Here is a 15,139-nt window from a genome sequence, read left to right on the forward strand (position 1 = left end):
TATTTAAGCTGACAAATAAAGCTCAGTAGATCATTCAGACTAAAATTTATAAAGACGACATTCTCTTGCAGTACAATAAAACTGAAAATTTATAACAAAATAGATTACTGACATGTAAAATTATTAGATCAAAAAAGAAACCTAACTAAAAGTAAAGAGACTTTAAAAAAATAAAAATAACAAGAAACCTATTATTTCTTCTATCTTTTAACATTGTTTTGAAAGTTCTTGCCAGTGCATTAAAGAAATAGAAATTAGGATTAGAATTTATGTGATTATGACATAAATAGGGTCTCAAAAATGTTTGTCAAATGACTTGTATAATAAAGTACTCTGAAAACAAAGATAAAATGATTGATATTTGCAAATAATTATTTTAATGTAAGCTAATTTACTAAAAACTATCAGAATAATAGAATTCCATAAGATGGCTAGATGCAAATTTGCAAAATCAGTAGCTTTCCTATATGAACTAGAAAGTATAATAGAAAAATTGTGTCATTTCTATAAAGTACAAGATTAAATTTATTAGAAATTGTGAGGGGACATAGGTTAATATAGAGAAGATCAAACATTCTTACTAAGACATATAAAAAAATAACTTGAATAAATGGAGAGACAGTAGTATATTGCTCAATGGACAGATAGAATATTGTAAAGGTTTCTGTTATCTTCGAATTAATTTATAGGTTTAATGCAATTCCAATTAGATTAGTTTACATGGAATAGGCTAGATTAATGAAAATGTTTGAAAAATTAAAAAGTGGGAAAAGAGAGATTTGTATTATCACATAAAGTATAGCAGAGTTGTGTTTGTGAAATAACAAGCAGACAGCTCTTGGGACTCAATTTTTCAAATCAGAAACAAGCACTAATATAAGTAATCAAAACCAGAAATAAGCCATGAAATGAAAGATCAATAATGTTGACTACATAAAAATTTAAAAAGTTTTTTTTTTGTAACACACCCTAAAGAAAATAAAAAAAGCAGTCAGAGCTAAGAGGAAGCATTCTGTGGAGAGATCCAGGAGTGAGTTTAATTTCTTTAGTCTGAGCATGGGGGAGAATGCTGAGAGAATTGAAAGATGGTAGCTCACATGTACATCTGTGACCTCCAGTCCTTACCACCTCTTCCTGGAATACAGCAACCAGGTCAAGTATTCTGGAGGAATGGGATAGGGAGGAGGTGGAGAAGAGACCAAGCTGGTTGGAAAATCACAGGCAAGCAGTCTCACGATGCAAGTTTCAGAGGATAGATTGCCAAATCCCTGGTGGTCACTGGTCCCAACTTCCTAGTTCAGGCAGACAAAACATTTGCCAAAATGGATGCCAACTAACTGGGAGATTCTTGGAATTGCTGCAGCTGAGCAACCAACCACAAGATCCAGAATCATCATCATTAAAATTGAAGCAAGAGGCCAATAGCCAGTGGGACCAAGATGAATTTGGAACCCCAACTCCTGGAACAAGCTATCCAGACTCACATTGGTCATTTCATTAGCATTGTGTTGATGTGACCCTACATTTTATTCAAATCAAATTTGAATCATTTTTGGATCATCTTTATCATGTTATAGAAGGGTTTTGCTATACCTAGCAAGTATTTACCAAAAGAAATATAAATTTTAGGAAATATGTAAATTGCAGGGAAAATAGGTGATATGTATCAATAGAGGGGGCATGAGAGACTTTCTAATATTTGAAGAATGGGCCAGATTATCTCAGCATCCATGAGAGATTAAAAAAACAAGGTTAGGAATCCCTACAGGTGATTGAGGGAAGGGAGAAAATTAAGTAGTCATTTAACATGCTCAGCTTTTGTTGGTATCCAGAAAGTGATAGTGGCTGGAAGCTTGCACATGATGGAACCAGGGAGACTGAGATCTGTTGGAAACAAGGTAGCTTGTCTAGGGGTCACTTTTCTATAGTTATCTTTTCAGTTTTATAGAGAACTGTTCATGTCCTTTTATTTTTGATCCAATTATGTTTTTCCTACATCACATGTCAGCTCTAATGAAATCTTATGGTGCGATTTGCATAGAGATTTACATAGAATACACTTGATCTTAGCCAAAAGGTCGAGAAGCGATGAGATTTACATAGAATAGAGGCCGGCTATTTCTTCATAATCAGGAATATCACAGGAATATTTATGTATAGGACAGAAACAATTTTGGATATTCTTCTTGCATAATTTCAGTGACAACATTCATTAAAGATTTATTACTTTGGGGTAGTTTTGCAAATTCTTGTAGAACCTTTTAACTGACTTTATCTTTTTGTATTAGGAGAAATGATTCTCTACTTGAAATTAAAAAAATGAAATATAGGGACAGTATTTTCTATAAAAAGGCAACTAAACCTGTGAAGAAGTTCAAAGCTGTAATAATGGAGATTGGAAGAGTAAGTTTCATATGAGTTTTGAATTTTAAGTTAATGAAGTGAAGAGATTAATGTATCTAGAGATGATTGGCTGCATTATAATTCATTATAATACGAAACAGATGGAAATACCACAAGCGTAATTTCATGATTATATAATAAATTATAATTCTTAAGTTAGTGTATGGATATTTTTACAATCATTCTTTTTTTTGCCTACAGGGATACTTTTGTTACTTTTGATAATTTTAACTGGGGGATATAAAGAAACCACTGTATTTTAATGTCAAGAGTATGAGTAAATTGTAGTATTGTGTTCAGAATTTAATCTTAGTTTGTAATATTTTTGTTTTCTCTTCTATTAAGCCTACAGAAATACAAAGAAAAAGAAGTAGAAAAAGGGAAACTCTAAGAGATTTTTTTGCCAAAAATCCAAGTATTTTTGAAATGACGGAACATGAAAGGTATTGATTTTTTAATTAATTCAGTAAACATTTACTTGAAGGTTACTACATGTTGAGGATTATTTGGGAACTGAAGGTACATACTGATTAACTAGACAGATAAGATCATTGTCTTCAAGGAGCTTACATATCAATGAAAGAAACACAGTAAACAAGTAACATACACGTAAGACAATTTAAAATTTTCATAAATTTTATAAAATAAATGAACAGAATGATAGTTATAGAGTACTTGGCCAGAGATCGAGATGGTGGCAGCAGTAGTTTAGATAGGGTAGTCAGGAGACCAAATTGATAAATTACTTTTAGTTATTGGTAGGTAATGTTCTTGTTTATAAAACTTAAACCATGAAACTTATCATGGTAAAGTGCTTAGCATCTATTTTTATGTGTGCATTTGTGATTCTTATACATTCTTTATATATCTTGCCTTCATTATGTAATGTCTTTCTTTACCTGTTTAGTGATTTTGATCTTAATTTGCAACATATAGATATTAAAAAACCATTCTCTCTTTTTGTTTTCATTTGCCTACTATCATTCCTTTACTTTTTAAAATTTAAATCATGAGATATTTTAGATGGGTATAGAAAATATAACAAATGAACATGTACCTAATATGTATCTTACCATATAAAGCATTTCAAACACAGTTGAAATTCCCATACGTCATCATGGAATGCATTTCCATCTTCCTTAATCCCAGAAGTAATTTATCATGCTTATGAGTGACTTTATACATCAATTATATATGTGTATACCCCTAAATAATGTATATTATTTTTTACAATTTGCTTTGCCAATTTGTTCTTTTTCCTCAATATTAGGTTTGTGAGTTTTTTTATGTTGATATGTATGTAAATCTAGTTATTCATTTTACTTCTGTAAAGTATTCCATTGTATGAATAAATGAACTTTATTCAGTCTCCTATAAATAGACATTTAAATTTTCAGTTTTTCACTATTGTAAATAGTACTACAGAGGACAGTGTTGTACATATCTTCATATGCATATGTTAGAGTTTCTGGTATAAATACATAGGAGTGCAGTTCCCAAGATATGAACATATTTATTTTTTATATCTATTACTGGATATTGCTAAGTTGCTCCTAAATTTTTATCAGTGGTGTATCGATTTTCTATTATTCAACATCTTCACCAACACTTGATATTATTACCAAATTTTCAAATTTTTGTGGAACATTGAGTTGTGAAATTTTATCTCATTGTTATTTTAATTTTTATTTCTTTGATTACCGATGAAGTTAGACATCTTTGCATATTTTATTAGACCTCAGGGTTTTCCTGTTAGAACTGCTTGTTAAGATCCTTGCACGTTTAAAAACTTTTTTTTTCTCATTTATTTTTAGAAGATTGGATACTAATATTTCTCCCTGTTTGTGACTCATCTATTTATATTTTAAAGGTTTTTTTTTTTTTAAATCAAAAGCTGTAATTGTAAATGGAGTCAAATTTAACAATATTTTCCTTCATTGCTTTTGAAATTCTTCTCTAACCTGAGGTAGAAAAGGTATTTTCTTAGTGAATTTAAAATTTTGATTTTCATATTTAGAAATTTCCTCCAACTGGAATTTATTTTTGTGAATGTGAGAGGAAGAGTCCTCCCCCCGCTTTCTTAATTTCATTAAAGGTACCCAATTGGCTAGGTCCATTTATTGAGTAGTCTTCTGTGATCACTGTCACTTTTGTCATTTAGCAAGTTTGCATATATGTAGTTTCGGGATCTCTTTTCTGTCCCATTAGTCTACTTATCCATTCCTGAGTCAATATCACACCATCATACTTACTCTAGCTTTCAGTTGAGTTTATTGAGTCTTCTTGTTTCATAGAACAAGGCTGTCCTGTGTGTTCTTTTCCTTCATTTGTCTTAAGTCTTGGATATTCTTCACAAAATAGTTTGGACTAGCTTGTTGAGTAATACAAAAGACTTGTGATTTTGGTAGAGATAGAACTGAATTTATAGATTGGTTTGGGAAGAATTTTATTTTTTACAATATTGAGTCTTTATATTAGTAGACAGACCACATACTTAGGTATTATTTAATGCCCTTCAATAAATTTTTATGATATTCTCCAGAGGTATTATACATCTATTGTTAGCTGCATCAAAGAAGTGCTTTTTTGTACTAGCATAAATAGTATTTTAAAATTACATTTTGAATGCTTCTATTCTTTTTTATAGGAATATAATTGATTTATAAACAACTTGATCTCTGTAAAACTTAATAATCTATTCATCGATACATGTTTCCATGTGGATGGTCATACTGTGAAGAGATAATGAAAGTTTTTTTGCTCATTCCTTTCTAATGTTCAAACCTCTTACTTCCTTTTCTTGTCTCATCTGCAGGTTAGAACCCGAAGTTTAATCTTAATAAAGTTTGCAATTGTAGACATCCTTGTTGTAACATGCAATTATAAAAACTTTTTATTTTCAGATAATTGTACATTCAATGCAGTTAAAAGAAGTAATACAAAGAGATCCTATAAACCCTTTGCCCAGTGTCTCCTGATGTTAACTATATAACCACAGTACAGTAACACAACCAGGAAATTGACTATGATACAATCCACTGACCTTATTCAGACTACAGCAATTTTACATGTGCACACATGTGTGTGCATATTTAATTTTATGAGATTTTATCACATTTGTAGGTTTGTGTGACCATCTCCATGGTCAAGATACAGAACAGTTCTATCATACAGATTTGCCCACTAACCATCATGCTCCCTTTTTACAGGTATAGCCACCTCCCTTGCTATTCCCCTCCCAACCACTAATTTGTTCTCCATCTCTATAATTTTGTCATTTCAAGAATGTTATAAAAATGGAATCATACAGTAGGTAACTTTCTGAGATTGGTTTTTTCTTTCCACTCAGCATAATTCCTTTGAGATCCACCCACACTGTACGAATAACTAGTTCACTTATTATTGCTTAGTAGTATTCTATGGTATTCATATACCACAATTTGTTTAACAATTCACCCACTAAAGACATTTGGATTGTTTCCAGTTTTGACTGTTAGGAATAATGATGATATGAACATTCACGTACAGGTTTTTGTATGTATGTAAGTCTTTATTTATCTGGGATAAAATCCCATGAGTGCAATTACTAGGTTGTATGGTAAGTGTTTATTTAATTTTGTGAGAAATTCCATACTCTTTTCCAGAATGGCTGTACCTTTTTCATTCCCACCAGCAGCATATGAGTAATCCAATTTCCCTCATGTTTGCCAGGATTTAGCATTATCATTTTTTTTTTTTTTTTTAAATTTTGGTCAATAAAATGTATTAGAGATATTTCGTGGTTTTAATTTGTATTTTTCCAATGGCTAATGATATTGAACATCAGGTAAAATGGCACTGACCAATGAGACAGCAACATTGTCAACAGTCAAAAAAATTGATATAAGTATTTTGAAGAAATGAAGTCATTCCATATAAACAACTATGTAACGCTAAAAATAGTCGGACTTTCTGAGATTTTGATAGGAATAATTTTAAACAAAATGAACATATATCATACTTAAAATCTGAACTATTAGCTGAATTTTGAAATATTAGTTTTTTTCAGAGTATGCTGAGTATGGATTTATGAAGTTATTTCATCTATCATTGACTGATGTTTAATTTCCTTCTACAGTTTTACTAATGTTAGAAAAATTTTTGCTCCATTGTTTTTTTTCCTTAAGAAATCATCCAGAGAAATGATTTTTTTGTTCAATATTGATGTTAATTGATGAATGTGAATAATTATATTATAATTTAGTTGTATAATCTCAGTGGCCTTTGGTTATGGAAAAAAAGCTCTGGATTGAGCTTAGGACATGGACGTCAGATGGAAATGGAGGCAGTACGTAGTGACTTTGTCTCTAGTGTTTATTCTTGTGCCTTTTTCATTGCCCTGTTTCACATTTTCAGGACTAAGTAAATGAATGATAAATAAACTGGAAACATTTGCATAAGGTCAGTCGACTGACTTCTTCATAGATTATGTACAAACTGGAATCACTCCTCTTTAGATATCTGAAAGTTTGTGTAATTTCAAAACTTCTTTCTCCCTTGGCAGAAATAAGAGACCTGATGTTAGAAAAATAGCACATCGATTTCTGGTGGACAACTTGAATCCTCTAATATTCAGTTATGTTAAAAAGAAGAGGTTCCATCAAATATGCCTTGAAGAGATGCCCTGGAAGGCTCAGATGAACCTGTATCTGGCAAATGCTCACTTCAACCTACTTTTAATAAAGCTAAGGGAACGTATGAAGATGAAATTTGGCACTTCACATACTATGGTCAGGTATAGTATATTATCGATGAATAGTGCCTTTAAAGTCTCATGAACATGGATTGTGTTTGTATCTTCAGGGATCTAATGTTGATAATAACTTAAAGAGGTTTACAGAGTGCTTCTGTCTTTTCTGGCCATTGATATATTTCTTTATTTCTTATCTTAAAATCTTTCCCAAACAAATGATGAGTGTAAGCACATATGAAGTACTGAGTTGCATATATCTTTACTGCTTTTCTCCATAAAGCTTTCAGTGAAAGGAGGAAGTGTAATTTCAAGAGGAAGTTAATATTAATTGTACAATAACTGTCAGTATTAGTAGGCATTAGGCAAATCTATATAAACACATATTTTAAGCTTCTATAAACAGATCATATTTCTCATAAAATGTAAGCTTTCTATTATTAATTCAGAAGACATTTTGGAACTCTATTAAGTGTGGCTGAAGTGTTATGGGAGATAAAAATAGAAGGTAAATAGATAAATGGACTACTATGGAGCCATTAAAAAGTTGACATAGACTCTTTCATTCAAAAAATACTTATTGAGCACCTATTAGATACAAGGTGCTGAGATAGGTACAATGGGTATACAAAGATGAACAGGACATGCAAGTTAGAGTCTGGTAGGTAGATCACAGATGTTCACAAATAATTGGAGATAATAGTAGAAGGTGAAGTACTCATAAAGTCTTTGTTCCTAGGAAGGTGGCTTTGTTCTGCCTGAGACTAACAGGACAGGTTTCATGGGGAGAGGCCACTTGGCCTGGGTCTTGATAGATATGCAACATTTAGAAATGTGCAATAGGGAAATAGGCATTCCAGGTAGGTGGAAGAACATGAGTAAGAGCCAAGGTAGGAAACACAGATGAGAACACCAATGGTCTAACCAGAATCTAGGGTATATGAAAGAGATTAGTGTGAAATAATTAGAAAAGTAGGTCAGTACCAGATCAGGGAGAGTCTTAACTGTCTTCTAAATCTGAACTTTAATTTATGTACAGTGGGAGACTGTGAATGGTTTTTGAGCAGGGCTATGGTAAGAAATTTCTCTGACAGCAATATACCAAATAGATTGGAGGAAGGAAAGAGGATATTTATTTCAATAATTCAGTGATAAAATATTCAGATTGAAGTCAACAATGAACTTGGTCCCAGTTTCTGTTTCTCTAGAATTTTGGTTAAAATTATTACCAGATCGAACCTTCACAAAATTGTCTCCAGATAGGTCTCTTTCTGTGGGCTAGACCAGATTTGCACTTAAGAAGCAGCAAGAAAAGGTGAAAGAGAATAAGTACAAATTTCCAGTTATAAAAATAGTCAGGGGTATGTAAACTGTAGCATAGGGAATATAATATAGTAAATAATATTGTAATAACTATGTATGGTATCAGATGGATACAAGACTTATGGAGGCAATCACTTCATAAGATATATTAATGTCTAATCACTGTAGTGCACCTGAAACTAATATAAATTGTATGTCAACTGTAATTGAAAAATAAATTTTAAAAAATGTGATGTCACATAGGAAAAAAATAATGTAGGCTTCAAAAAGGTCAAACATTTGCTTTTCTAAAATTAAAGAAGAAGAAGGAGCAGTTAGATTGCCTGACCAATAGGGAAGACTTTGACAAAGTGATCCACTCATGAGGCCATGAGAGGGAAAGTGGTTCATAACAGATAGGCTTCCTTACTGTCCTCTGAACACTGAGAAATCTTCTCTGAACTTCTAATCACTCATGACCACTCACGGATGATTACTTGGCAGCACAATAATTACACAATGAACAAGTTCGTGTCAGAGTAACTTGGTGCTAAATTCAGTTTTATTAAAACCATTAATATATACTTCGGTATGTATGTATGTATGTATGAATGTACATACATATGTATATATGTATGCATGTATGCATCTATTTTTGGTGGAAGATTGTTTATTGCTTAGACCTTATTTTAAAAAAGAAATAAATGCTGACACATTGGTGTATATTGTAGGCATCGTCACTGAATTGTAAATCAGGTAATTTTAGGTTGACATAAATTATTGTTTCAGAGGTCTTAGAGTGAGTTTAGATCTTCCATTTTCATTTTCAAGGGTCCTTTCAGCAAAATAGATATTGATATTGAAATTCCTAAGAATAAAGTTGCATTGCATAATTTTAAAATTTAATAGGAAATTGTTTGGCTCTGGTTAAATGCCCAAATGTGGTATGATCCAAAATTTAGGAGCACTAATTCACACTTAAAAAATTAAAATAGATTGTATTTGACAGATTTAATTCAATTTTGCTTATATTGTTTTTTTAATGATATTTTTTCCTCCTTGCAGTTTCCGATCATGTGATCCTAATATGTTCTCACTATATAATTCAGGAACAGTATTACCAACAGGAAAAATGACTATAGAAAACTATAAAGTGATGCTTGATTTCCTTCATACAGCTAAAAAAAGAAAGGCCAACTTACCATCAGGTAAAATAAATAAATATTTTATATACTAGTAAATCACATCTAGAATTTTATACTATTAACACGTGCACACACAAGTACATATATCATGTTCTAATGACCCAGGAATTTAACTGAGTTGTGATATTTTATAGAAGATTCTTATTTATTCTACTTTTTAAAATTTCTATTTTTATAATAGTATCATATATTTGGAACTATCCATATTGTGTTCTGACCTGAAATGATTTGGTTGTTTAGCAAATATAATGTTCTTTTAGAAATATTGGTAGCCTCTGGTGGTCAGGGTGAAAGACTTGCTATCAGATGTTTTAGTGGAAGTAAGTTTCCGAACAAATTCCACCAAGCATACTGATGCAAGCAGGCATGAAAACGGTCATATTGCTGTTTTATAGTACCAATTTTGTAGTCAGGGCAGTCTACTCTTGCCTTATGATCTCCAGCTAGCACTTTCCATGAAAGGTTATTCCTAGATGAAAGCAATAATATCTTGATGGCAGGACCAACCAATGTTGTCATCTGATCAGGTAATGGGGGACTCTGGGAGGGGAGAGATGCAGGTGAACAGGGCTCTCGATCTGCACTGATGACACTATACCTAAGTAATTACCTATCTTGAATACCACTCATTTCATAAATAAAAATTTATTTCTAATATCTTTATGCTATTACAAACCCTCTTATGTAGATTTTTAATAATGGTATTTTAAGTGCCATGTAACTTATTGCTGATCAGGATACTTCATATGCTGGTTAACCACCCCAGGAGTATTGATTCATATTTGAGGTACTTGACACGCTCTCTAATTTCTTCTGGAGTATAGGTTAAATTTAACTGGCACCCACATGCCATACTATATATATTGAAGTATGTGAAAGTAAATTTCCTAGACATGAAAAGAGTCTGAGTTTTGTATTTAGATTATAATATATAATTTCTTGAGTTTTGTTTTTTTTTTTAATTAAACTAGCTCCCTATCTAAGACCTTCCATGAAATCAACAAGAGAATATCTTGCTATTGAGACTTATTATTTAATGCAGGGCTCTAAAAGGAGGTTTGTGGCAAAAGAAATCTTCTGTGTTTTTATATCACACGAGTGGGAGAATGAGTGGCCAGGGTTACTGCATGCCTAACTCTGGGAGATGCTACTTACCTAATGTATGTGTCCTGGGATTGGCCTGTTTGAGGGGGAAGTAAAGGAAGGGTGTGATCCTGTCACTGTTCCATCAAAAAACATGACATTCTTGCTTCTTTGTTCCTTTGGCCATCACCTTGGCCTAGAATGTTCTTCATAGTTTTCCTGCATAGCTCAATTGTGCACACCCTTTAAGACCTAATCTAAGAACTTTCTTCTCTAGAAACTTTTTCTGTTTCATTGTGATCATAATAATCCTGTCCTTTCTCCAAACTTATACAGCAATTGTTATCTGAATTACTCATGTGATGCTTGTCACCTACTGTGTTTTCTGGAACTTAACTCTGTTTTCAATAATGTGTTATACTTTATTTTTGTATTGTAGATGCTGAAGAATTCATGACATTTATTAATTCCCAAATGATTGATGAAAAAACTGTTTCCAAGGCACAGACAGTTCATGACTCAGACTTTCGATCAGGATCAGGTCTTAGTGCCAAAGAAAAGGATCGAACAGCAAATTTGAATTTATTGGATCATTTTATGAAAATCTTTTTATATTGCAGAAGAGCAATGGTAAGGTGGTCCTTCTTTGCTAATGTACTAGACATATATCTCAGCCCATAAATTTAGGAATGTAAGATACATTGTATTTATTTGCTTACCATCTGTAATTTTGGTTTAAATTTTGAGACTAAATTTGCTGGATTTTGTGTCGTCATTTTTGAGGTTTGCCTGCCACAGTACTGAGGTCTTATGCATTGTCAAGTCAGGGAGAGAGGTGAGCTTTTTTAATCATCAGTCATCCCTCCACCCAGAAATGAGATGGCCTTTGTCCCTGTCTACACAGTCTTCATGGATATTCAGACACTCCTCTGCTGCTTTCTTGTGACACTTGGGACATGGGCTTCTCTGGTGACACCAGGGGTTTCTCTCTGGAGTTTTGCCCCCTCCTGGGTGTAGACCCCTTTCTTCCCTCTAGCACAGGGAAGATCTTTCTAGACCACAGGAAACATCAGCCCCTCCCGCCCAACCTTCTGTTTCTACAGACCACTTGTGTTTTCTGTCAAACATTTTTCTCTCTCTAATTTTTAAAAAAATTATAGGATAGATTAGTAAATGCAGAATCGTAATTGTTTTTAGCTACAAAGAAATTATTTTAATTTTTCACTTAGCAAGGAAGGATTATACTTCAATCCTCTGAAGAGGTGAGAGGAGATCTACCCTTTCGAGACAAGAAAGGAACACACTTAAGTTCCCATATTCTCTGTGGAGTAGAGAGAGTGACTTTTTAAAAATCTAAAGTAAACCCACATAATCCCCTTGACTATGACAGTGCATCCTGCTCTCCACCAGCTTTAGGACCCTAGAAGGTCTAGGTCCTGCTCCCCTCTCAGAACTCAGCTTCTTTTGCTCTTGTTTGGTTCACTCCTCTCTCCGTGAGCTTGAAAGTGCTAAGCTTGTTCTCTCCTCAGCCCTCAGGTTTACCCTCCATCCTTTGCACTTGCTCTTCCCTCAGCCTCAAGTGCTCTCCCCTCCAAGCAACCCCATCTCCACTTTCACATGACTTGTTTAACTCAACATTCAATAAGTCACCTCCTCAGAGAGGACTTCTCTCCTGACCACCCTGCCTAGAAGGATATGTTCTCTCACCATCATCGGATTCTGACCCATTTCTGCTTTATTTTCCTTTACAACACTTATTATGCATGAAATTGTATCTTTATTTGTCTATCTAGTATTGTTCTCCCCTGGTAAATTGAAGCAGCATGAGGGCGGACCTGGTTTTTCCTGTTCGCTGCCACTTTTCCAGCACCTAGAACATGGAAGTGTTGGAGTCAGACGGCTGATGTGCAGATCGTAGCCCACCAGGTCATAGATTTATGACTTCGGGCAAGTTAGCTCCACTGCTCCGTTTCCTTATCTCTAAATTGAATAGAATACTAGTGCATACTTACTTTATAGGATTTTTTGTTAGAATGAATTAAGATGATGCATATAAGGGCCTTACCACAGTATCTAACACATATAAATGGCACATAACAAATAGTGTTAATTATTTTTATTATCGACATATATTTACAGAAAGATGAAGTGATTCAGAGATCTGTAACTTTTGGAACTTTGGGGTCTTTTGCATGTTGTATTTGCCTTAGGTTCTTGCTTATCGTGGCGGCTTTTGGACTCTGCTTCAGAACTGCTGTCGGGCCCTTTGGAACTTTACTCAGGAATTGCAAATACTTCTTAAACAAACAGTGGATCTGTATAAAATATTTCCTATTAGTCAGGATGGTTTCATCTGTACCTCTGTTTTACCATTCTATTTGGGAGCAGAATTTCTTATTGACATGTTACTAGAACTACAAAATACCAATTCTATTCAGGTAAGGGTGTTTGGGTAATTATTTTTATTATATTTAGTTAACAAATATTTTTATACCATGCAGCTTGGGATAAGTAGAAATTAATATTTTTCTTGAGTTATTATTTGGTTCATTTATATTTCATTTGCTTCTCATTGTTATTAGGTTCCCTGTGCAGAAGTTATAAGTAATAAAAATTATAAATAAATTTAGAATAAATTTATAAATAATAAAAATATTTAAATTTTTTTTCTGTTCACCTTATTCCACACTTAATATATATACACACACACACTCAGTTTTCAGAAAAAAGTGTAGTAAAATCTGAACTTATACAAAATTTTTTAATGTACCACTTGCAGATTATTGAAGAAAAAGGAGAGTTCAGTGTTCCAAGTTGCTATGGAAATATTAAAAATGATAATGGTGGTTCTAGCCTTATATTTGAGCATCCTTTAGATGATGTAAATGTGGTTGATTTGAAATGGATCCATGACTTTGTATTAAAATCGCTGGAACTTTTATATCAAGTCGAAAAATGGGAAACACTAGTATCACTTGCCATTCAGTTCAATGCAGTTTCACAGTAAGTACTATTGTAAGGGTAATTAAAAGTGACAGACCTCATTGAAAAAAATGTGTTTAAATGAATGTTTACTTTTTAATGTATTTTTACCCCTATCTAGTGAGAGATATACAGAGCAAGTGACACCACTCCTGGTGTATGCACAGCGCCAGCTTCTTCTAAGAATATCCAAGTACGAGGGCCCAGATATTATCCAACAACCTTGTGGAAGATATGAGGCTGAACATAAAGAGAAGGTAAGTTTGACTCTGTTATTCATACAGTTGTGATTTCTTATTAGTACACTTGTAAAATACCAAGATTTAGGAATCAGATAAGTGTGATTTTCATGTAGGCATTTGTCATTCAAATCAACAAACATTATCAAGAGCCTGTTATGAGCCAGTATTTTCCCCAAACAGGGTAAACTAAAGTAAGTCCATGTACACAAGAAACTTATTAGGGCTGATTTATCTATTAGGCACAGTAAGGACAGTGTCTAGAGCCACAGTATTTTTAAGGGCTCACTAATTTTTTAATTCTTTTTTAAATGAAAAGAAAATACTAGCTTTTAGGTCAAAGGAAATGTTTTGATTTTTAATATTAATGTATTTCTATTTATACCAATACAATTATAAAATATAATTTTTAATATTTTTTTAGAGAGGAGGGGTGAGCCCAGGAAGGGGAAGGTGCCTAAGGCCCATGAAGGTCATGGTTCAGCTTTGAGTTAGGTGGAGGAAAGAGATAAATAAATTCTCTCATTTGTTAACTTAATAAGTATGTATTGACTACTTAATGCCAGAGCCATTGATTTAGTTATACAGTCTGTATACTGCCCAAAGGCCCCTGGCATATGTAGCATCTTTATTATGATGACTAGCAAAATTACATCTCCAGTTTAGACCTTTCTCTTGAATTCTGTGTTGACATATCTAAAAACTGCGTGTATTAATCAGGGTTCAATGAGTAAGCAGAACTAGTAAGATAGATCTATCTCTCTATCTGTCAAGATTGATGCATCTATCTATCTATCTGTCATCAAGATTACAAGGATTTGGCTTATATGATCACAGGGATTGGCCAAGCAAGTTAAAAATCTGTAGGGTAGGCAGTCAGGATCAGGAAAAGGAAGGAAACCTACAGGTGTGGTCAGAGCCCACAGTCAGTCAGTTTTAGACCTGGATGCTGGTTGGAATTTGGAGTCTGGAGACCACCAGCACTGTCAAGGACCCACCTGATTAGGTCAGGCCCACGTAAGACAATCTCCCTCACTTAAAATTGATGTACTAGGGACTTAAATTAGTGTCTACAAAATCCCTTCACAGTAGCACCTAGATTCGTTTAAAAAACTCAGATGAGGTGTGTGTATGCTGCAAAATGGATGCTTCTCTTCATTTGTCCTCATAGTTTAGCCTAACCAAGTTTCCTCATC

The 15,139-nt window shown here is 33.3% G+C and overlaps 1 protein-coding gene across 1 annotated transcript in view; it reads left to right on the forward strand.

Annotated features, from left to right (window-relative positions):
• CFAP54 (cilia and flagella associated protein 54) overlaps nucleotides 1–15,139 on the forward strand; it is a 243,160-nt gene that overhangs the window by 97,753 nt on the left and 130,268 nt on the right. The window contains exons 31-38 of the mRNA XM_023534023.1: nucleotides 2,289–2,403; nucleotides 2,749–2,846; nucleotides 6,947–7,177; nucleotides 9,500–9,642; nucleotides 11,162–11,352; nucleotides 12,933–13,160; nucleotides 13,502–13,725; nucleotides 13,826–13,961. Of these exons, the coding sequence (XP_023389791.1) occupies nucleotides 2,289–2,403; nucleotides 2,749–2,846; nucleotides 6,947–7,177; nucleotides 9,500–9,642; nucleotides 11,162–11,352; nucleotides 12,933–13,160; nucleotides 13,502–13,725; nucleotides 13,826–13,961 (1,366 nt within the window). The remainder of the gene's footprint in view (nucleotides 1–2,288; nucleotides 2,404–2,748; nucleotides 2,847–6,946; nucleotides 7,178–9,499; nucleotides 9,643–11,161; nucleotides 11,353–12,932; nucleotides 13,161–13,501; nucleotides 13,726–13,825; nucleotides 13,962–15,139) is intronic.

The sequence above is a fragment of the Pteropus vampyrus genome, unplaced genomic scaffold, assembly GCF_000151845.1.
Source record: "Pteropus vampyrus isolate Shadow unplaced genomic scaffold, Pvam_2.0 Scaffold116, whole genome shotgun sequence".
Taxonomy (NCBI): domain Eukaryota; kingdom Metazoa; phylum Chordata; class Mammalia; order Chiroptera; family Pteropodidae; genus Pteropus; species Pteropus vampyrus.